Source organism: Colletotrichum costaricense (genome assembly GCF_030867565.1).
Source record: "Colletotrichum costaricense strain IMI 309622 chromosome Unknown Scaffold_4.1, whole genome shotgun sequence".
Classification (NCBI taxonomy): Eukaryota; Fungi; Ascomycota; class Sordariomycetes; order Glomerellales; family Glomerellaceae; genus Colletotrichum; species Colletotrichum costaricense.
In genome coordinates this window covers 413295-435891 of record NW_026848233.1, presented here as the reverse complement: position 1 = coordinate 435891, position 22597 = coordinate 413295, and the positions used below count along the sequence as shown (strand labels likewise).

The following is a 22597-nucleotide window of genomic DNA, read 5'->3' as shown; positions in this document are numbered from 1 at the left end:
AGTTGAATGAATTAGGATATAGGAATATTTTAATCGCGTCATGGTAAGGCCTTAGACGTGGCATAGACTTAGATACCATTCTAAAGCTGCAGCATAAGCTGAGAAAGATTGCCGAAAAGAAAGGAACGCATGCCTGAGCCAGAATGAGGGGCGTGCATCAGTTAGATTTAATCTTCATTGCATGATTATCACCGCTTCCCGCATGCCTTCCTCTTCATCCATTATCTATGTTTCTTCGAGGTTTGGGTGGTTCATGATTTCGAAACTTGTAAGCCCCCTTGAACACACTGAACGACGCCCACCAACGCTCCAAGCACCAAAACCAGGATTGCCAACCAGAAAGTGCACCAAATGACCCTGTTCCGCCGGTCATACCACCATTGAGCCAGCGTACGAGGAGTGGCATCATCGTACGCCTGCTTGAGGACAATCAATCGGTTCCTCCAGAAGTTGAACCTCTCGATCCTTCGGGCTTCCGCGTGAAGTGTGCCGCTTGCGCCAAGTCTCCAATCAGCTGGAAGACACGGCTGTTTGGAAAGCAGCTTTTGAAGCCATGACGACCGACGACGTTTGGAACATCCCAAACCCCCAAATTCTGCCTCGGGGAATAGCAATTGCAACGTATCTTCAGTCTCCTTGAGAAATACCTGAGGGTAGAACGAACTAGTTTGGCATTGGCATCAATATGAATGTATCCATCAGTTATCTGCGAGGAGCTCCATTACTCGCCTTTGATGGCATCGAAGGAATGATACATGGTGGAATATCAAAACTCTCAAATCATTCTCGTCCTCTATCAGCAACAGGTGGTCGGCTAGATTGTCTGTTAGTTCAATCTTGATGCCCCCAATTGTGACTAGACTCCACGCATTGAAGCTCTTCGGGAAACGGATCCCTTCAATATTGAGATGAGGCAAATCCTCTAGGTGAGACCGTACGCAATCCTTCAAGGAACCAGAGCCCCAAAGAAGGTAATGGTCAAGAGATTCCTCCCCTTCAACAGGGCCGAATCGAAGCATGAGCAGGAGGCGAAGAGTGAGATTGATTGTGGTATCCACTGCTTTTTGATCTAATATTTGACGCTGATTAGATTTCAAATAAGCATCTATCTGGCCTCTTGTGATTGTGTCTGTCTTGAGGAGATATTGAATTAGAGAGCTGAGCTCTGTAAGACTGTTGAGAGTTATGTAATGGCCATTGAAATATCCCGCAATCAAGCCCCACTGACGATGGCAGTAGTTCTTGTACGCCGATGTACCACACGGACCTCTTGTGGGTGATCTGCCAAATTGAGCGTGAACGTCGGGTTTCGGAGGGCTCCAGAGGAGACTGACAAGCTTTTCTGCATCGGGTTCTCTTAATTCGATCATCGTAGCATAATGCAATCATAGAGGTCTACAACATGGATGAAGAAATGTTTCACGACTGTTGGGTTATCCCTACCTGATATTATAGTTAGGAGTCAGCAGCCAGTTCTTGGGCTTAAGGGAAACCTTCCACGCATTGGATGTCTGTGATTATTGGCGATGTGCGACCACTAATGCCTGGTAGCCGCGATTAGGATGTACAGTCCTTTTCTTTCATGAGAATTTCCTTCCCGCACAACTGTGCGGCATGCATGGTCATAGCCAGTGATTGTCCGCAGCCTCTCCCATTGGGCGAATGCAAAAATATTGGCGCCCACCATGCGAAACAAACTATTGAGTCTTACCGAAATCCATGATTCTGTGGACGCCGCCTGAGAGTAGCGCTATTCCGTCGACCAATGAAGTTTCAAGAGGCCATAAATATTGTTGCACTTTCCGCCTCACTTCTGAAGTAGGTAGGATTTGCCAGGCAAAGACTTGTTTGGTGTTTTTACACTTCCATTTCAGCCCTTCCATCCCATTGCTCTCGCATTTATTAATCATATCAAACGTTGAGCTAACAATTCAAGCATCGTCACCGAACGTCTCAGCATTCTCTCAAATTATGCCTCTCTTTCGACGGTCCAGATGGAGAGATCCAGAACACTCTTGCGGCAGGGTCATCGTTAACTCTGTGCTTACACGTAAGAAAGCTTGGTACGCTGAAGGACCTGCACTCAGAAAGTACCAAGATGACATTGAAGGCATCGTTCACGACGTGTTCAAGAGCATTGGACTTGATCGCCCAGAGGTCTACTTTCGTTTATACATGATTGGTTCAACAACAAGGAGCTCTGAGCCGACGATAATGGTCTGTTGCATGAACAACGCTATTAGATCTCGGGTCAAAGACGAACTGCGAGGTAGCCAAGCTCTTCAAGCTTTTTCGGAATTCCAAATCCACGGAATTCCACATCCTCTGGAACAGCGAACCCCAGCACAAGCACTAGCGAGAACAAGCTCTCCCAGCATTCTCCCAGAAAGCTCAAATACAGAGTTCCTGTATGACAACGATGTTTATTCTCACTCGGCTTCGCTGAAAATAGGACGAAGCCTACTGCGCTGCCGACATGCTGGAGAACTCGAATACTGGGCCACGGGTGGAATTTTCCTACTAGTCAACGGCAACCACTATCAGTTGACTTCGGAGCATGAGTGTGATAGTCCCTCCGCGGAAGGGAAGATCATATCACACTTCGACCTAGACATCGACACGCTTTCCGTAAATGGAAGCGACGATGAAGATTATGGCCAGTTCGATAATGAGGAGACGTTGCAATCCAACTTTGACATTCTGAGCCAAGGGAGCATCACACCTACATCTCGCTTTTCACGAAGCTCGATTTCACTTGCTCAATCCGCCGACTCTTACTGGGACGAAGAATCTGCGGGCGGTGAACTTGTCTTGAGTCACGACGGTAGGGTTTCACGTCCCTTGAATGCTGATACCGCTTCTACCCCCGATAAGCTCAGTATCCCTCTTCATACCAACCACGCATCTCAGTTTCACAACACCTTAGATGGCCCGACTTATCCACAACCTCCAATCCGAATAGGCTTCATCGCCTTTCGGGCCAGTGAAGGCTCTCGTCATGAACTTGATTACGTCTTAGTTTCGACTCCTGCACCCATCGTGTCTGACTTCTCTAACAGAGTTGTTGTACCCCACGGATACGGATACAGATGTGTCAATGTTTGTGACGTGGCATCGGCCGGTCTTGAAACGAAGGAAGTCTTTCTGATAGGGGACGCCAATGTAGTCCGCAAAGGCTTCCTTGTACCTGGTACTACTCTGTTCCAGAACCCAAACTTCAACACAATTCAAAGGCTGCAGATTGTGCAGCTTTATGAGGGTGAATTCACTCAGGGTGACTCCGGTACAGCTGTCATAGACCAACAATCGGGTGTCTTCTACGGCCACGTCATTAGAGGATGCCCGGGTAGCGAAACAGGCTACATTGTTCCAGCCGCCGAAACCTTCCAAGATCTATCGTCTATGGGATTATTTCCTAAACTGAAATTCGAGAACATAAATGTTCAGAATCACAATCGACAGAATAACACACATCAGGCATTAGCACACGGCTTCAAGGCCAGAGTCACGATGAGAAATGCATCAACTCAGACAGAGTGGCGGCTACTGCCGACACCTCCGAAATCTAACATGAGCCGTGTTCCCATCAGTATAAGCCATTCACCCTCAGACTCCGTTATGCTGATGGAAGAGCTTGCCCGAGTGGGCGATGGCATTGATGATGATATCTGGGCCTCGTTTGTTGGCCCTTATCAAGAACGGTCCTCACACAAAACCAACTTCCTTCGTGATTTTTGTCGAGGAGCTACAGTCGAGAATTTGAGTCAAGTTAACTCCCCTAGTTTGAACATCTGGATGGATCAAAGGGGGTACAGGAAGCAAGACACTTCGCCTCGGCCAAAAGTTATGAGCGCCGACCACCTGCTTAGAGTGTTGAAGCACAAGGTGAGTGCTACTTTTGACTGTCACTATAGCTGAACAAATTCTCACCGATTTGTAGCGTTCGAATACTGGGCTGCGCGGCATGGACAACGAAAGGCGCCTGATGTATGATCCAATTATGCGATCCAACAATTTACGTTCATGGACTCACTATTTCAGTTATATAACAGATTTTGACCGTTGGGCGGCATTGGTGCTCGCTGCGACAAGTTTCCGGACAGAGCGGCGAGCTCTTAGAGATGGTATATTCAGGCATCTCACATTTCGTGCTCATTTTGATTTTGCCTCAGATGTGAGTTGGTGTATAACCCTCTTCGTTAAAGTACATGGTCTGATATTCTCAAGATGCAGCGAACGTCGTCTGCAAACTTTTGTTTGCAATTCCATCTGCCTTATTTTGCTTGGAGAAGGTCCATTGACATCATGCATGATCATCGAGATAGTGGCGTTTTGACGCCCCTTCGTCAGTGTATTAAGGTTTCCGGCCCCTCTTCTAGGAGTCAAGACCACCTGCAAGACGAGGACATTGGCTTCCTCTATCAAGCCCACGTATCATTCATCGTTCTTGGAAACGAGGAGAAAAGTTGGAAAGTGTTCTCCTTCGCCGACGCGTTTTTCAATGACGAATCAAGCTGCGACGCACTGGCCGAGTACGCATCTGAAGATCCAGAAGATCCATACGATTGTCCATTGGACCCCATAACCCTCGGAAGAGCTACCTGCGATCGACCGTTATGGAATCCTCGACTATACTTCTTTCGTGTATTCAGTATTCGTCTACAGTCTATCGGGGAAGAATGGGCGAGCCTCACGCTCCACTTTGAGGGTCAAGTGAACAGACTGGCAAGTCCATGACACCTGCGTGAACAAACTTAGACTATCCACTAACAGTCTCCCCAGCTTGCTCTCAATAAAGAAAAGCGTGCAGGTTTTCGGACAGGAGATAGTGCAATCGACTTCGACTGGCCTCGTCGCACTTGTAGTATTCTCGCTCAATTATTCTCAACACTGTCTGCCACATTAGACGACGTGCGAAAATACGAGCAGGCACTTGAGCTTTGCTTAAAATCATCGGAAGCTAGCGATTCGTCACATTACATGGATGCTGGGCTGGACTTGAAGACAACGTGTGACGGACTGAGCGATTGTCAACGCTCTCTAGGTGCCTTACGAGAGATACTGACTCTAGAACAAGACCATGTACGCATCGATCTGCCCAATCGTCGTAACGTTGTTGCCTTTGATTAACTCGTATATCTATAGGTTCAGGCAAACCGATCGCTTCATCTCGCACGTAATCAAAGTAAGGATTTGACCAGACTTTCTTGGGTTACTCTAGTAAGCTATTCCTCCTTCGTTCTCCTCCCGGTGTATCAATCTGACTCGTATCTAGGTGTCTCAACCATTGGTAACTGCTGCGGCCATATTTAGCTGTGGTGATATCGGACTTGCACTTCCTCGAATTTCTCCTCCAATTCTTTTCTTAGCCTTGCTGTTGTGCACCAGTGCAGCCATCGCAGCCATCGTTATCGCGGCTTCACGGAGAGCTTTAAGTAGTTCAGCCGAATCAGGGATTTCCCGGCCGCTTGTCGCCGACATGGGACCACAGAGAGACAGTGATGAAAACGATAATCGCCGTCATTCGCCCTTTTCCTTGCCGATTTTGGAGCTGCCTGCTCTTAGGCGCTCAGATATGTTGGCATTTGCTCCACGTCGCAAAGTTCAGTAGTCACGACCTCAGGCCTAGCAGAGACTTAATTGATTCACCAATAGCATAGTGCACTACCTGATTTAAGGAAGAGAAAGGATTCGGATGGTTCACGAGAAGTCAGGATACTCGGCCAATGACTGAGCCAAACGCATTCACGGCTCAGGGAAATGTATACTTTGAAGTGATCACTAAAGTACTAGTAGCATCTACACGCACGGGACTTTAGACAACAACATCAGCATAAGTAACTTCCTTTGAGAGTCATGTCGATCTATGAAAACTCATGAATGTGTATGAACAACAGCTTACGTGTATTCCAATCACATTGATCCTAGCGACAAGGGTTTTGTTCGCCAGAGATTTCACAAGTTTGACCCTTTAAGCTGCACACTTGACAAGACAACCCGCAAATCAACTTCCCTCCCAGGCAAGGTGTGGTCCTCGCGTTTCCACGATTTCCTCATCAGTAATTGCAATATAGTCCCGTTGTTGGACTAAGAATTCCTTGATTCTTCCGACATCCGTCGGCTGGTCTCCTGCGTGGTCTTCTACCAGAGTCCTGAGGAATGCCTGGAGCCGCTCCTGCACCACCTCAACCCTGTACTTAGCCCATTGGTAGTAAAGCTCCGAGTGCTCAGAAATTGGTCGAATGGATGTGAGGACTGAGTCGTCCTTCGTACAAGGATTTCGGGGACGGAAAGATGTGATCATTGTGATACGCTCGGCACCACCGATGGCTGCGAGTGCTTGATGTTCGACATATCTGCCTTGAAGAATGACTGCAGATCCCTACTAGAAGTCAACACATCAAATAATCAAATCAGCTGCATATGGAAGGATTGCACATACCATCTGCGGGCCCCTGACCTTGAGAATTTCGCCCGTTCCCGTCTTGATAGCTGTCTCCCCACCTACCATGTTCGTCGCATCACTCATCATGACAACACACACGAAAGGAAAAGCATCGTAATGCCATTTTGTCACGGAGGTGTTGTCCCCAGCATTCATCTGGGTGTTTTCCTGGTCGCCGGTCTTGCTCTGTACGGAGATGTTGATGTTGCCAACTTCGTACTGGATGTTGGGGATGAGATCCACCCCAGCGACTTGGGAAATGACAGACAAAGTCTTCGGATCGTTCCAGGCTTGGTTCATGAACGGCGCGTACCTGCCTCCTATGTGAGCTCTGCGATAACTTTTGACTCGTCTAAATGGTGAATAACATACTTTGGGCAGTGGCCACGCAACTGACAGGGCGCGAACCTGGTGCTGTGAAGGCAGTTCTCCCAGACCTCGGTCGTGAAGATCTCTCGTCTCATGTACTGGATGGCCTCTTCAGTAAAGAGAGGGAACGGCTCCGAGCAGGCCACTTGAGAGATTCCAATATCCTCGGGCAGAGAAACATCTTTGAGAGACAACTTCTTGGGATCGTTGACGAATGCAAGATGCTTGTCCGGGTTGAATGTTTCGGTTTTGGCTGGTGTAGCTGGATTCAGGTTGTCCTTGATGATGGGCGTGAAGCTGAGCTTTGCCAAAGGGGATGGAGTTGCGAACGCGATATCAGCCATAGCTGTATTTACAGTTGATGGGTCGGGGTTTATGAGTTCTCGTGAGTAGAGTAATTATGGCAACACAAATGTTTCGATATGTCTTGATAGCTACGATATTCTCTTCTCACCATAACGAAGGCCTCTTGATATAATTAAGAACTCAGAGGTGTGATGCACAGCTCATGTTTCACAGGCACAACGTTAGCACAGCCATCGCCGACGGTGTGTGTGCCACCTCGATTTTGTTGGGCATCAGGCCGCCTGACAGTGCCTCCGAGCCAAAAAAGATTGTCGATATCTCATCCAGGGCCAAGCAATGCATGCGTTCACGTGTGCCTCGTTTCATTGTTGTGATTCTAATCTTTTCGAGTAAGAAATTCCGCGATATCTGACATGCAACCATCTCGGCTTCTCATCATTGAGTGTGATGTTCACAAAGAAGCCGATCCGAGATCGCACCCGATCCCTGTCACCCGCGCCCCCGCTTGCGGTCATTAGTCCCGAGACCTGCTTGTCCCTCCGAACCCCGCACCGAAGACGCGCTTGGGTGTCCGGCTCTCATTTCAGTTTCCCTATCAAGACAGTATGTGGGACGTGGCACCGATGAACGACTACTGGTGCCATGAGACGATAAAGATGAATCCTGTCAACTACCTGGGCGAAATGCCGCGAATAGGAGATCGCTTCATCTTACACAGGTCCTTGAGCATCAATCGTTATCACCTCGCGCATCGACTTCCTGTCTGATATTCCCTCACAATGTCTTCCTTCGCATCCTCTTTGAAAGACCCTAGCCTCTTTGTCGAGAAGTCGTACATCAACGGTCAATGGACGTCGTCAGATTCTGGTAAAACCTTTCAGGTCACCAACCCGGCAACAGAGGAGCTCATCGGCACATGTCCTGAGTCAACCATCGGCGACCTCAACAATGCCATTGATGCCGCAGCCAAGGCATTCCCTGAATGGAAAGCATTATCCGGCCGTCAACGAAGCCGTATCATCGGGCGCATCTTCGACCTCTTAGTTGACAACCAAGCAGATCTCGGCAAGATCATCACCGCCGAGAATGGCAAAGCAAAAGCGGATGCCGAGGGCGAGGTGATGTTTGGAGCAAGCTTCTTCGAGTGGTACGGCGAAGAGGCCGCTCGGATCTACGGAGACATCATTCCCCACAGCAACCCGAATTACAGGACCCGGGTCATCAAAGAACCTGTCGGCGTCTGTGGCTTGATCGTGCCTTGGAATTTCCCTCTAGCGATGGGCGCTCGCAAGGTGTCAGCAGCTCTTGCAGCTGGGTGCACTGTTGTCATGAAGTCTGATGGACTTACACCGTTCTCTTCAAACGCGCTAGCTGTGCTTTGCGAGAGGGCTGGCGTACCTCCTGGAGTCTTCAACGTTGTCACTGCACTAGAAAACACACCTCATCTTGGGCTTGCTCTATGTGAGTCAGACGTCGTGAAGAAGATATCTTTCACGGGCTCGACAAGAGTTGGCAAGTTGTTGATGCAGCAGTCAAGCAACACCCTCAAGAAATTGAGCCTTGAGCTAGGAGGCAACGCGCCCTTCATCGTGTTTGATGATGCAGACATGGACATCGCAATTTCCAGCGTTCTTGTATCCAAGTTCAAGGTCACTGGCCAAACGTGCGTGTGCGCCAATCGGATTTTCGTGCAGGAGGGCATTTATGACAGGTTTAGTCAGAGGCTGGTGGAGGAAGTCAGAAAGTTCCGAGTTGGCAATGGCACAGACGCGTTGGTCACCCACGGACCCTTGACCAACGGCGTTGGCAAGGTTGAGGAGCATATCAAGGACGCCGTCGCCAAGAACGCAAAGATCTTGCTAGGCGGCAACCGATTACCATCAGCCGGCAAGAACTTTTATGAGCTCACCATCCTCGGAGACGTCGACGACTCGATGACAGTGACACAAGAAGAGACGTTTGGTCCCTTGCGGCTCTAACGAAGTTTTCAACTGAAAAAGAGGTCATTGAGAGGGCTAACAAGTCTGAAGTCGGACTGGCATCATATGTCATCACGAACGACCTAGCCAGGTCAACCCGAGTATCAGAGCTCCTAGAGTTCGGTATGGTTGCCATCAACACTGGTGTCATCTCAGATGCTTCTGCGCCGTAAGTAACCGTAATTCGAATCATCTATATATGAAATCTAACACTTACTAGGTTTGGAGGTGTCAAACATTCTGGCTTTGGCCGGGAAGGCAGCAAATATGGACTCGAGGACTACTTGACGATCAAGATGATCGTGATCGGCGGCATTAGCACGCGTCTATAGTAGGTTGTGACAAGTTGAGTGTGAGTTTGACTGTCAAATGGACTGCACGCTGAGATTCAATACGAAAGAAAGCCAAAGATTTTGACATGGTTACAATGCCACTCATGACCATCCGGTCACATTCTCAATTTTGTGTATCGCTAGAATAAATTTTCAATCCGCTTTTATGCTCGTTCCATTGCAGTCCCTCAAACAAGGTGCAGGGTTCCGTTGTTGTTTCCTATCCTCTCATCCAAGTTGACAGAGCTGCGCACCCACTGGCCGTTGCGGGACAGCTCGGCCTCGAGGACCTGGCCGCCCTGAACCAGACGGACATCCCGCGCCGAGGCGCCGAAGTTGCCGCCGGAGTTTCCACCGCGGCCGGGGACCTGAAGGACCTGACCGGGCCAGATCTGGTCCGGGTTGGGGATGTTGTTGTGTCTCGCAATCTCCTCGAATCCCACGTTGAATCTCGCGGCAATGTTGCGGAGGGTATCGCCCTGCTGAACGGTCACGGAAGAGTCACCACCACCGCCACCGCCAGAGGACCAACGGAAGCTGCCGTGGTCGTTTTCGAGAATTCTGTTCAAGCTGATGGTGCTGCTCTGCCACTCGCCATCACGGCGTTTGCAGGAGGCATGGAGGTTGTACTCTCCGTGGGCGTCGAGACGAATGTCTCTAGATGAGCCGGTGAAGCCACCGCCGTAGTTCCCACTGCGAGGCTTGTCGTCACCATGGCGATCGTCGTGGTGGCCGTGGTGATGGTCCTTGGGAGGAGAGTGAGGGCGGTCGTGGTCATGCTTTTGGTCGTGCTCGTGCTTCTTCTCCTCGTCCCGCTTGTCCTTCCAGTCGGACACACCATCTTGTAGCTTGTGTCCGGCGAAAGCTCCCGCAACAGCACCGATGAAAGTGCTGGTCTTACTGTGGCCGAAGTTACCGCCAACCTTGTGACCGCCGAAAGCGCCGGCAGCACCACCAGCGAGAGCACCGGTCAGGCCACGCTCGCCATCCTCGCCCTCCGGGCCGTTGGATCCCGGCGGGCCGTCATTGCGGTAGCCCTGGTTGCCGTAGTTGCCCTGGTTCTGGTAGGGAGGGGGTCCCGATTGGTGTTGAGATTGGCCGTAGCCTCCTTGCTGTTGTCCGTATCCTTCTTGGCCGTATCCATGTTGCGTGCCAAACTGCTGCTGACCTTGCTGACCTTGGCCATAGTATGAGCCGGCCTCGCCAGAAGCAGGACGGTCTTGTTGGTAGCCGCCCTGGTGATGACCTCCCTGCTGCTGGAAGCCTCCTCCTTGCTGGTAGCCACCTTGCTGGTATCCACCCTGCTGGTGTCCACCGTTGTTGCCGTAGTAACTCATGATGATTGGTTTTGTTACAAAAAATACAATTCGAACTTGGGTATTATGTTGATGATCAGAGATGTCTCAGAATCAGATGCTACGAGATCGAGAGCTAAGATGCGGGGAAGCGAAGGTTATATAAACTTCCTTGAGCCTCCAATAATGGATCAACGAAGCTTGTGATACATGTACGGATCTCCGTACCTAAGAATATTTACACCGCCGCCATGGTGGGGTGAGGCTTATGAAAGTCTCGACTCAGAATGTCCGCGCGTATCCTCTCTGTCGATCCAATCGGGAACACCGCGTCAAGGTTCACGGCCCACCGCGCAGACACAGCCCCGGGAGTCGGCACGGCTCTTGGTATGTAAACGAACACGTTAAAGTCTGGGCACTCTCGGGCCCTTGCCACGTAGCTTGTTCTGATGTTTCTAAAAGCTTCTGAACCAGGCCAAACAGACCCAGAGGGATGCACAATGGGACCATCAGGAGCCAAACGAGGCCCGCCACAAAGCCCCTGATTGTCTGTCAGGGCCCCCTTAACAGCGCCACGATGAGCTCTTTGCCCTGCATCTCAAGATGATAGGACCCTGCTGCCGCCCCGGGACCCCTTCCCCGCACAGTGGCTGGAGAGCAATGGCGTCAGAGGCCTTGAAAGGTATTATCCGATGTTGTTTACGTAGGGACCAGCCGAAGCAGTGGCAATTGGAAGCCACCGCAGTCATCGGCATGCAGTGCTCGGTACAATGCTTGCCTGTGAGGTATTCGCATTCAACAATTACCAAGAGCGCAGTGTAGCTATGAACGATGCAATTCTGCGAGTGCGAGTCCGATTTCCGGACATAAACACCTCGGAATTGTGTCGAGAACAGCGTTGCAGCCCGATATGTACACAGTACTGTATTCATAAACAAAAGGTTGTAAACTAAACCCGAGGACTCCGGGACGCCCGACTGAGTTTCATGTCGACCCTCACCAATTGCGCTAGGCGTCTGCGGAGCCCGACCTCATTCTCGTTACCCGCCATCGCCGCCTCGTGTTCATCGACTGCCGGGCGGATCCAAACCAGATCGGCGTGCTCGGGCCTGACGAACTGAGTGCGCTTGAGTATCTTCCAGCCGCAGAACAGACAGATCGCGAGAAGGCCCATGGTGTAATTGCTGAAGAAGATGCCAATATCCCACCGGCCCCGTAAGAAGATGGCATACCCATAGAAGATCTCCACCGCCATAAGCCAGACCAAAGCAACCCAAGTGCCGTAAGGCTGGAGATATCCGCGGTAGGGGAGATCGGATCTGTTGAAGTTCTGGGCTTTCAAAGCTCGGTAGAAGAAGAGATAGTTGATGCAAATGACGATGTAGGTCACCAGAGTCCCGCCAGTGATGAGATTTGTGAGCCTTTGAAGGTCAACTCATATTAGTGCATCCAGCACGTTGTCATTGGAACAGGCCGCAGTGAAGATGGATCATCAACTTACCAAGTCAAAACCTTCACGGAGCCACTGCCCAACTTTAGAAATGAGAGACAAGCAAAGGCGAGTGCAACAAACAGGCAGTAGATGGGAACACCTTGCTTGGTGCATTTTGTAAGAAACTTCGGAGCGTGGCCATTCAATGCTAACCCATAAAGACTGCGAGAAGAGCAGTATACGTAGGCGTTGCCGGCCGAATAGATACTCGTCAACAGTAGAGCGTTGACTAAATGAGGTAGCACCCCAACGTTCATGTTCTTCATGGCAATGACGAAAGGTGAGGCGGCTCCGGTGCCCGTCTCGCCCGAGCTCAGGACACTCAGGAGCGTCGGATCGTTGGCCGGCAAGATAATGCCAACACACAACGCGCCGCCAATGAAAAAGAGCCCGAATCGCCAGTACACGGATTTGAAGGCTGCTTTCATGGTTGATCGCGGCCGCTGCGCTTCGCCAGCAACGGTGGCCAGGTATTCAGGGCCGACAATGGTGAAAGCGGCTTGCCATAGTGCGGCGAGAAACCCATGGAAGCGGCCCAAGTCGCCATCGTCAATGTACTCAACAAAAGGACCCTGTTCTTTAAGTAAGCGATATACGATACAACATCGACAGGCGTGAAGGAGGTCATGGTGTCATACAGGCTTGGACCAATTACGGAATCCGTATGCATCACGCTGCGGATTACCTCCAACCATAGTGATGAAGGTGAAGAAGAACAGTATTCCAATGAGGAGAAGTTTACCCCCTGCGAGCCAAAACTCTGTTTCACCAAAGTACTTGACCATGAGTGCATTGCAAAGGCTGACCGGGGGCAGTTTAGTACTAGGATATCCTTCGAGTCCAACTGACAAGATAGTACATACGCGTAGAGCACAATGCAAACGGTAATAACCGCAGCTGAAGGGATGTCATCTCTCCAAAAGGTCAAGACCATGTCCAAAGCGGTGATCTCAAACGGTATGAGAAGCGCTTCGAACAGGAAGAAGTTCCAGCCGATCATGAAACCCCAAGCATCATCAACCCAGGCACTGGCGTGATGAATAAATGCAGCGCTTATGGGCATGAAGACGGTCATCTCCGCAAGTGAGTTGTTGACTTGGGCAATAACCAAGGCGTGGAGCACGAATGCAATGAGTAGACTTGCCGCTCCTCGCATGAGCCCGTACCCGATACTCACAAATAGGGCAGTCCCAATAGAGCCACCGATAGCTACGAATTGGACTTGTCGGGGAGTAAGATGTCGTTGCAAATGTTCGGGAGTGTGTAATATTTCCCCATTGACAACTTCAGTCTTGTCACTGGTTTTGGAATTCATCTTTGTGACCGAGGCCTTTGGCTCTGAGGTGATTGACGGGGAGCTCATATTGCCCAGCAAAGCAGAGTTGACACAATGCTGATGATGATGGAATAAATTCTGAGATACTTCGGATCTAGAGATGTCTGGAGCAGGTTTGAAAAAGATATGTGAAGTTTGAATGGCAGACGTCTTGGATTAGGGGGCTCCTGAACTTAAGAATACCAGGAAACCTTAGCGTGGGCCATCGAATGTCACTGAGAACAAGGAAGAGATTCAGGACGACCTATCAATAGTTGCCCATTACAACCTACCCCGGATTGGTCCCATCGTTTCGGACACGCAATGCTCGGACGCTAGGCATGGTCTCGGGCATGGGTTCAAGGTAATATGCCTGGTTCACCGAGGACTCCACAGTATTCTTGTCCGCCTCTCTAACCCCACGAGAAGGCACGTGGATTACTCTAGTACCTTATGTTTCCTTCAACACTCTGACTTGTAGTTGCGATCAGTGTGGATTCCCGTCTCGGAACTTGTTTGATGGCAGCTTCTCGCGCACTGAATTCCCAAGTTGAAGATGAGCAACCTTCGGCATCGAGCTCCTCCGCCAGAATCTACCGAGAAAGGATTTGCTAGCCTTGTGTGGGGTAAGAAGCTGAGGATAGACAGAGACGCAGAAACCATCAGGTTCAGCTTTAAACGACGATCGCCTTGTGGAAAGTCCCCATTCGGAAGATCTAGCCGGGAGGTGTGGGAATTAGTTAGTCTCGGGTGACATGGGTCGGGTATTCCGTTGCTGACAACGACCAACAGATCCGGTATTATCAACCTCGAATGCAGATGATAGGTACTCGGCGTCTCGTATACTAATGAAAGTCGATGGCTTTAATGGACTCTCTGATAACAGATTCGTGACGTTATGCTTCGGGGTCCACACCGGATATGGAAGTGTTATCATTTCGATGCCGAGGCGTATAGCTCACCATAAGGCAAATGGCACAAATACAAGGAGTCTTGACCGATTGTTCTACTCATCGACTGCCTTCTCAGATCAAACCTATTCTCCAACGTGAAGATTATAGAGAGGCAATGCAGGACTCTGAACTCCAAGAGATATCGTCAGCTCTTCGTGCTGCCCGTATCAGCAAAGAGCCGATTGAACCCCCAACCAAGAAGTGGACAAGTCTCGATCCGGATAGCGCCTTTGAAGTCCAAAAGGTCACCGTCAAGAACGCAGTTAGTCAAGATGGCGACAGAGTCGTTGGATATAAACTGGGCAACATCGCAAAGGTCATGCAAGACGCCTTTGGCCTCGACCAACCCGACTATGGCTTCCTCCTCGCGAGCACTTTCATCTTCGAGGGAACGACTCTGAGCCTCAAGGATTTTATCAAGCCTTATGTCGAGCTTGAGCCAGCTTTCGTCCTTAAAGGCCCTCTAAGAGGACCAAATGTCACTGTCGCCGACGTCATCAACGCCATAGACTACGCCATCCCCGCGATAGAGATTATCGACTCCAGGGTACGAGACTGGGCCATTGACCTCCCGGACACTCTGGCTGATAACGGATCAACCGGCGCCGTCATCCTAGGTGGTACACCCCGCCAACTTACCGATCTCACCTTGAGCAACACGAGAGGGATGCTACGTTTCAATGATAAGGAGGTCATGTCGGGCAACACCAGAAACGTGCTCGGAAATCCACTGTCTGCCGTAGCCTGGCTAGCGAATAAACTTGCAAGATATGATGTTGGGTTCGTTGCAGGGCAGGTCATCCTACCTGGTAGCTGCCTGCAGGCAGTGCCAATGCAGGAAGCTGGTCGCTGGTCTTGTACGTTTGAGGGATGGGGGACTGTCGAGTTCGATGTCGCTGAATAGATGTCATTGTATCATATTGGCAGGCAGGATCCAAGCGTATGAAGTCTTCTCGACAGATACTCGTAGAAATTCACAGTTATTTGATCACAGCCAGTATATACGGCGTCAAGGTAATTCACACAGTTTACCTTGCACCGGAACGCCTGAGAAATTTGCCTAAGCGTGACCTGCTGTAAGACTCGTCGTAAAGTTACCGGGCATAAGTTGGCAAAGGACCACCGGCTAAGAAAGATCCCCTCCCTACGAAAGTGGCGATTGTCAAGAAACACAGAGGCACGGGGGTTTGTGGTGGAACTTAGACGTCGTCCAGACATACCCGGAAGTGGTTAGCAAAAAGAGAGACAAACCTAAGATAGTGAACAGATACGCTGTTCCGAATCCTGATAAGTCACCCGAGGCCCTGGAAGCCGAACCGATCCCTGCTCCCGATCCCTGTAAACTAAGTCGGGTAACTAATGTAGCTCAATGCTGGAGACCCAAATCCAATCCATAGCTGTTATCGCGATCGCTTCCAGAGATAGCCCGTGTAGACCCTAAATCTACCAATTTACCGAGTATTTCAGTCCTAATTCCGTAATTGCTACGGATATTTCCACCTGAAAGAATTGGCAGAAGTGCCGAAGTCGAACTTAACTCGTGAGACTAGCTCCAGCTCTGTCAAAATGCTGAAGAACTGGGCTTCATCCAGCGCCTCTCCTGGCTCAATCCCCGAAAGCCATCCTGTCACAAATGCGGAGGAATTCTCAGCCAAAACAATAGATAGCAACATAGGATGACTGAAGGCCCGTTCGCTCTCTGAGAGCCCCAACCACTCACTGAATATGCGGTTGTGGTACCTTGAATGCCAATTCCAGCTGCATCCTCAGAGCTGCCATTCGTTAGCCGTAAATGCTGCTAACAACTGAGCTTACTCCCTAATACTGTTCTGATGATTTTGCGGGGTAAAATGCATGTAACCCCGCCTCTCGGCAAGCCCTGCCTGTCCAGTCTTAGCCTTTAGTCACACGACACTACCGGACACTATCTGATGGGTGGATGGCTGACGTTGTCGACCTCACTGTTATGTTGGCTTCCGTGATACGTTCGATGCCTTGCAAATGAAGTCGAAAACATTTCTTGAGTTACAACTTCATCCTCCCAGCCTCTGCATCCAAACTCGCGCAATTCTGCACCCTGGGAAATGTCGCCCGCAAGCAGAGGAACTAGAGACTCCGAGAGACGGAAGCTAAGGCGAACGACAAACGCGTAAATCCCAATCCTTATACCAATATCCTACGGGTGGAAGGGTCCACTGACCATATGCTAGATGTTTCAGCTGTCGACAAAGTAAGATCAAATGCTCCGGCGAAGAGCCGTGCGCAAATTGCCAGCGGCGTTTAATGAAATGCGAGTACTCGGAAGGAACAAACATTGCGGTCAATACCGAGAGGTTTGTGAAGGAATTCGAGATCTTACGACTCAAAGTCTGATGAAGTCTTTATCTGATGAAGTCTTTAGAAGCAGTTCAGGGCGGCAAAGGCGTGTCTCAGAACAACAATCCACACCAGGGAGCAAGCGATCTCGCGGTGCAGCGTTTGGATCCGATGACGAAGACTATAGTGATTAACCCAAAGCTCCTTTTCCAAACTGTGATGGTGAGCTAATTTATCAGTTCCAGATTCTCAGTCAGTCGAGTGTAGGTCATCTCAGTTGTATGACTCTTCCGAGTGCGTGTACACAAGCCCATTCACGTTGCCCTCTACGACTATCAAAAACACCCACAAGAATAAACGTAATTGGAGTAAGTGAAGGGCTGTGATTGAACAGGCAGTCATACTGACAATAATTGCATGAATAGTTTGGCTGGCTCCATCATCAACATGGTCTTTCACTGCCCGTCTCACCCTAATGATGGCTGAGAGAGTCCAAGTTGAAACCCCTTTCAGTGCACCTAGCTTTCTCAATGACGAAATATACCCCTTAAGGTGGAAAGCCTCGACGGTAGATGGACAACCAGACATCAGTGGACTTCCTTCCATTGACCATGCTATCTATCTCTTCAACACCGTAAAGTTCCATCTTGGTCAGAATTATCAACTTATTGACGAGACAAATTTTGTCAAGAATCTAGAAGAATTCTACTACGGCCTGGCATCCAAGAAAGCGGCAGAGTCACCTTTGTGGTTTGTACAATTCCTGCTCGTCTTATCCTTTGGGCAAGCTTTTCTTTCACGGTCAAAGGACTCAAAGGAACCGCCTGGTGCAAAGTTCTTCGTTCGTGCCATGGCGCTACTACCAGAGCCGAACGCCTTGTGGAAAGACAGTTTGCTAGCCATCGAGGTGTTGGCCCTTGCAGGTCTATATTTGTATTCGATTTATCAGAGAGAATCTGCACAATTATACGTGAGTCTACATACAGTTTTGTCAAGTAATTCATTCGAGCCCCATCTGATTTCCTTTGGCAGATAGCTCAAGCGATTCGGATAGCCCAATTGGAGGGTTTGCACACCCAACTTCCTGAGGATGCACTCGGAACTCAAGTGGTCGCTCGTTGTCGCAACCTCTGGTGGACTTTGTATATTATGGATCGACATTTTTCCTGCTCTGTAGGAGTCCCCATGAACACTCAAGACGCAGACATTACCACTGTGCTTGACCCCCCGAGTATATGCTCACAGCGTGACGCAACGCTTGGTCTCCAAGTCAAACTCTCGCGTTTGCTATCATCAATCATTACTAGTCAGTCCCATCTGTTCCCATAGAGATTTGTACTAATTTTTCGGCTTTGAAGCTATCTACAGGTCCGAGAAGACTCCACTTGGGGAGTTCCTTACTTCGACAAAGTCCATCATTCATGCCTTGGCTGGTCACGCACAGGAGATTGAGAAGATAACTCGATTCAAGTTCCAAAACTCGGTGGATGCCATGCCGAAAGGAACAAGAAGCATTACCTTGCTATACCATCAGGTGAGTTGTTGCTTTTTATTTTCATTCAGTCATCTTCCGACTGACAATCGTCTTCTTGGAGTGTGTTATCATGGCTACGAGGCCACTTTTTCTATCCGCTTTAAAACAAGAGCTTGAGAATTTTGAGTGGTGTGGAAGAGATCCACAAACCTTCTCAGCTCCCTTGAAGACTCTGGTCGAGACGGGCATTAAATCAGCAGTGAAGAGTCTTCAAATTCTGTCTGGGGATGATAGTCTATTAGGTAAGTATGAGTACAATCTGACCGTTTCTTTGACACTACGCACGACTCCAAATAACCGTCAAACCACCAACAGAAGTCTTTCTTCCATTTGAGTTGGAATATGCTTATGGAGCTGCCATACACTTAACAATGGCCAAGGCACTCTTCCCAGCGGTAATAGGCGACGATGGACTGTCTCAGATGGAACAGACACACAACATCTTGGATGACATGATCAGTAAAGGAAACTTGGTGGCAGAGGTTCGAAAAGCAGAGTTGGTCCATTTGGAGACTTTGTTTCGCGAATTCACGCGGCGGGTACGCGACCAAGACTTTGAAGACCGTATCCACTCACATACTACAAGGCGTCAGTACATCCGTCCCCAGCCTTTCTCTCGTCTCTCGTCTTTCTCTACTTTCCTCTCTATCTCTGCTCTTAAATGGGAAGGATTGAAGGAAATATAGCCAGACAGATATGATTCGTCATTATCCTTTAGGAAACTACGCACATATGTACTGACGCCATCTAATAGTTAATGGGATACCATCGGGCTCAATTGAAGCAGTCATCGATCCTATCACAACTCAAACTTTTGTCAGCGAACCTGACTTGGTGTCTACGACGACGGTGAGTGAGTCGCAGCCGCTCGCGAGTGTATTTTCGGATACACCAGATAACACCGAGTTTCTGGAGACTATCGGTATCTCTTCGGATGACTTCCTTTCAATCGTGGAACAGATGGGGAATGAAAATGATCTACCGTTCTCAATGTTGGATTTAGGACAATTTTGGAAGTGATCAGTGGCGCGCAGAAGGCAGGAGCTTCTATGTTTGCTGGTGGACATCACAACGGATCAGACTCTGTTGAACTACTTCCACAGTCTCATTGTATAACACATTATTGATGAACGCCATCTTCATCATTACAAAGGCCCTCGATCGCTATAACTTGAAGTCTTCGTTCATTCCGTCTTTTTTCGTATATTTTGGTTAATTACCAACCCGTGTGGTAGTATCCGTCCCAACTTTGATGATGCTGAACGTGGGGCTGTTGCATGTTAACTGGCTGATACACAGGGCTGTGTTGGTATCCAGAGTTCTGCTGCCACATAGGCGTTTGCACCTGCCCAGGAGTCGCTGGCGAAGATAACGTTGTGGATACAGACATTGCTGACATGGTAGAGGCGTGCTTCATGTCGTACATCGAACCTCTGTCGAGGAGAGGAACTCCCATGTTCTGGTCAGGTTGCGTGACATGGGTCGCGTGATAGTCGGCAGGCATATGGCCTGACAGACCCTCCTCAAGTCCGACTAAGTAGCCAGTCAGTAACGTACGTAAATAGCAGCATCCCGTTGTAGACTTACAGATTAGTATGTACAGCAGCTCAGCCATGACTGGTACCCAAGCTGCCAGAGCAAGAACTTGTCCAAACGTCCACTTATCGTTCTTGTCAATGCCATCAGCCGCGTTGATGATCTTCTGGCGGAAGTGAGTAAAGTAGCCTAGTATGCCCCACATGACCAGCAGGTTGATCCAGGCGACCAACATTCGCCAGCAAGACCGCCATCTCTTGACCCAAGGCTTATCGATCATGCCGGGAATCTTAAATCCAGTGGTAACAAACAGTGTCAGGAGGAGCCATATCATCGGCAGCGCAATGACCAAGAACTGAGTGGCTTTGACGACGGGCCAGTACTGCGAGCCACGTTGATCGCAGTCAAAGTTTCTGTGCCCACTCTTTCGTTCCTTGTAATCTATCTCCGCCCTTGGCGCCAGATACACCACCGTCACGCTCAAACCCCAAAGGAGGCCAAGGACAGATCGATGAAGCCACTTGCGATGGCCATCGTGCTTGGCTAGCGCGTAGAGCAACATGACCGGAAACACAGAGTAGTTGGACGCGATCAGTGCCAAGGCTTGCTCGTAAATCGCATCCGCTGATGGGAGGTCGGGGTTGATCTCCGATCTCTCCTTGAAGTTTGTAGCGGCCGAGTAGACGGAAGCTCCCAACATGGCCACTGCGATCAGCATTGAGCCGCTGAGGAACATGTCGAGCGATCCGCGGAACGAGTCGAGAATGCGACCGCTCAGTCTTTGTTTTTGCTTCGGTCGCGTCTTCTCCCAGAGGTTCTTGTTGAAGTGGCGTCGTACTTGATGAATCGTGAATGCGACAAGGTACATCGTTGCTAAGATGGCTTCGAGGTAGTAGGATACCACCACCTTCACTATGTTAGCCAATAGATCTTTGCACAGCATAGCGACTTTAGGCGTTCTGTTCTTACTCCAATACCGCAGAGATCTTGGCTTCCTGTATATCCGACGGCCTTGCAGAATTCGGCCTCACAATGCTCTTTTGGGCCCCATAGAACGGTTTCATTGAATCGTGTGCTGAAAAGATAGTATGTGGGATCGCTCGAGTTTTCCGGGTATGGTGTATGATACATATTGTAGGCGAACCAATATGATACGTCGGAGTAGGTCGTCTCGTACCCCTTCGGCATAGCCGTCGAGTACAGTGCCATTGACAGCTGAACACTCATTCCTCGAGTCGACTTTGGATCCCATGGATCAGGTTGAAGCATGGCAGCCAGCCATTGACCCCAGTTCGTGCAGTTGCGGTTGAAGTCCAGTTGCTCCCAAGTCAGATTCCCAGAGCCTTTGACCTCCGTACCCGGAACCCAAAGGTCCATGGTTTCGGGATCGTAGGAGTTCATTGTCGAGTGGAGGCGGCGGCTCTCACGCCTGTTCGAGGTATCTCTTCACGACAACTGAACGTAATGTGCAAGAAACTGTGGATTCGAGTGGGGGACAAGCAGCCATCCATGGCGCGGGGCACAGAGACATTCTTAAGGCTGGCATGATCAGGATATTCAAGTTGCTGCCCATCCCGGCGGCCACAATCTCCGTCTAACAGCCGCACTCTTTCTTTATCGTGGGCGTCTGGGAATGGGCTCTGAGAATGGGCCGGTTCGACGCAGCTGAGCGCCAGGGCTGACAGCTAAGACAGATAAGGAACGAATCATCGCGACTAAATTACTACCCTGGATGACTAGCGTAAGCCACCATCCCCAAAGCGACTTACGAGCTGCCACTCGTAGCATGTTTCCAATAAGGCTGGCCATTCACTGCATTCTCAGACCGCCATCTCGCTTGCGAAATCTCCGCTAACGGGGGTTGGGCAGGGAGCTGTGGGAGCTGTGGGAGCTAGACGTTGGGGGCCGGGGGAAGTTTGTTGTTGCCTACGGCTAGAGCTCGGTCTTTGATTCAGAACCGCTCTTCGGGTCGCTTTTTGCGGTCGCAATGGGCGGGAAAGAGTCTTACTTGCCCGGCATGACATTTCCATTGTATTGAGGGATTATCTCTGTCGATCCATGAGGCTGCCAATCTTCATACTAGCCGCGATGCTGTGTCTGTACGTGTCTTTGCCAGTTGGATTTCCTCTTGATACCGACACCCTTCTCTTGCGAGTACTTGCATCCGGCGAACGGGCAGAAATAGCCCTCCCCGTCCGAATGCCGCTCTTCGCAGTGTCGCTTGAGGTCTTTTCTGTATCGGAAAGCCCAAGAACAGTCTCCCGCTCTACACTTGAACGGCTTCTCATGCTTGATCTTACAGCGACTGCGAACAGGTCAGCAACGATCTTTTTTTTTTTTTAATGTCGGCAGTCTGAGGTTGACATACTTCACCTCCCAAAGCCTTGCGTAAACATTCCCACACTCGTCGCATCGTAGTTCAGTTGGCTCTGTGTCTTCGGTGCTCTGAACAGTGCTGGGGGCGATGTGTTCCACGCCTGACTGGCTGCCATGCTCGTGGTCTTCTTGGTATTGTTCCAGTAGAGACGGGCTTGGGGCAGGTGCCCCATATTCCGGAGATGAACTTGGCTCATTGTTACTCTGCTCCCCATCCTGCTCAACAGGCTGAGGTAAACTTGACGATATACCCCAGTCATAGTCACCTAGCGGCCCGCCACTTCCGGTCTTTACCCACGACGGATCTACGGTCTCAAAGCGATGATTATGATGTTCTCTTGTTTGACCG

At 49.9% G+C, this 22597-nt stretch overlaps 10 protein-coding genes across 10 annotated transcripts; 4 read left to right on the top strand and 6 right to left on the bottom strand.

Annotated features, from left to right (window-relative positions):
* Window positions 1–251: 251 nt before the first annotated feature.
* CCOS01_04164 (uncharacterized protein) lies at window positions 252–1370 on the bottom strand (the record flags this gene model as incomplete). Its single annotated transcript, XM_060452347.1, has 3 exons — window positions 252–506; window positions 648–663; window positions 730–1370. The coding sequence occupies 3 exons, from the start codon at window positions 1368–1370 to the stop codon at window positions 252–254; spliced, it is 912 nt and encodes a 303-aa protein (XP_060316305.1).
* A 601-nt stretch (window positions 1371–1971) lies between these two features.
* Window positions 1972–3869, top strand: CCOS01_04163 (uncharacterized protein; the record flags this gene model as incomplete). The annotated part of the gene is made up of 2 exons (XM_060452346.1): window positions 1972–3681; window positions 3783–3869. The coding sequence occupies 2 exons, from the start codon at window positions 1972–1974 to the stop codon at window positions 3867–3869; spliced, it is 1797 nt and encodes a 598-aa protein (XP_060316304.1).
* A 2135-nt stretch (window positions 3870–6004) lies between these two features.
* CCOS01_04162 (uncharacterized protein) lies at window positions 6005–7158 on the bottom strand (the record flags this gene model as incomplete). The annotated part of the gene is made up of 3 exons (XM_060452345.1): window positions 6005–6382; window positions 6443–6758; window positions 6818–7158. The coding sequence occupies 3 exons, from the start codon at window positions 7156–7158 to the stop codon at window positions 6005–6007; spliced, it is 1035 nt and encodes a 344-aa protein (XP_060316303.1).
* Window positions 7159–7899: 741 nt separating this feature from the next.
* Window positions 7900–9431, top strand: CCOS01_04161 (NAD-dependent aldehyde dehydrogenase; the record flags this gene model as incomplete). Its single annotated transcript, XM_060452344.1, has 3 exons — window positions 7900–9082; window positions 9151–9268; window positions 9320–9431. The coding sequence occupies 3 exons, from the start codon at window positions 7900–7902 to the stop codon at window positions 9429–9431; spliced, it is 1413 nt and encodes a 470-aa protein (XP_060316302.1).
* A 188-nt stretch (window positions 9432–9619) lies between these two features.
* CCOS01_04160 (CVNH domain-containing protein) lies at window positions 9620–10768 on the bottom strand (the record flags this gene model as incomplete). The annotated part of the gene is made up of 1 exon (XM_060452343.1): window positions 9620–10768. One exon carries the CDS (start codon window positions 10766–10768, stop codon window positions 9620–9622), a length of 1149 nt encoding a protein of 382 aa, XP_060316301.1.
* A 907-nt stretch (window positions 10769–11675) lies between these two features.
* Window positions 11676–13581, bottom strand: CCOS01_04159 (general amino acid permease AGP2; the record flags this gene model as incomplete). The annotated part of the gene is made up of 4 exons (XM_060452342.1): window positions 11676–12147; window positions 12228–12790; window positions 12857–13019; window positions 13082–13581. 4 exons carry the CDS (start codon window positions 13579–13581, stop codon window positions 11676–11678), a joined length of 1698 nt encoding a protein of 565 aa, XP_060316300.1.
* A 1020-nt stretch (window positions 13582–14601) lies between these two features.
* Window positions 14602–15390, top strand: CCOS01_04158 (uncharacterized protein; the record flags this gene model as incomplete). The annotated part of the gene is made up of 1 exon (XM_060452341.1): window positions 14602–15390. One exon carries the CDS (start codon window positions 14602–14604, stop codon window positions 15388–15390), a length of 789 nt encoding a protein of 262 aa, XP_060316299.1.
* A 1887-nt stretch (window positions 15391–17277) lies between these two features.
* Window positions 17278–19356, top strand: CCOS01_04157 (uncharacterized protein; the record flags this gene model as incomplete). The annotated part of the gene is made up of 10 exons (XM_060452340.1): window positions 17278–17349; window positions 17434–17709; window positions 17752–17772; window positions 17835–17940; window positions 17980–18108; window positions 18161–18336; window positions 18398–18578; window positions 18652–18900; window positions 19097–19189; window positions 19232–19356. The coding sequence occupies 10 exons, from the start codon at window positions 17278–17280 to the stop codon at window positions 19354–19356; spliced, it is 1428 nt and encodes a 475-aa protein (XP_060316298.1).
* A 196-nt stretch (window positions 19357–19552) lies between these two features.
* CCOS01_04156 (uncharacterized protein) lies at window positions 19553–21273 on the bottom strand (the record flags this gene model as incomplete). The annotated part of the gene is made up of 3 exons (XM_060452339.1): window positions 19553–19869; window positions 19924–20779; window positions 20842–21273. 3 exons carry the CDS (start codon window positions 21271–21273, stop codon window positions 19553–19555), a joined length of 1605 nt encoding a protein of 534 aa, XP_060316297.1.
* Window positions 21274–21951: 678 nt separating this feature from the next.
* On the bottom strand, window positions 21952–22445 carry CCOS01_04155 (uncharacterized protein; the record flags this gene model as incomplete). Its single annotated transcript, XM_060452338.1, has 2 exons — window positions 21952–22177; window positions 22246–22445. The coding sequence occupies 2 exons, from the start codon at window positions 22443–22445 to the stop codon at window positions 21952–21954; spliced, it is 426 nt and encodes a 141-aa protein (XP_060316296.1).
* Between the last annotated feature and the right edge of the window lie 152 nt (window positions 22446–22597).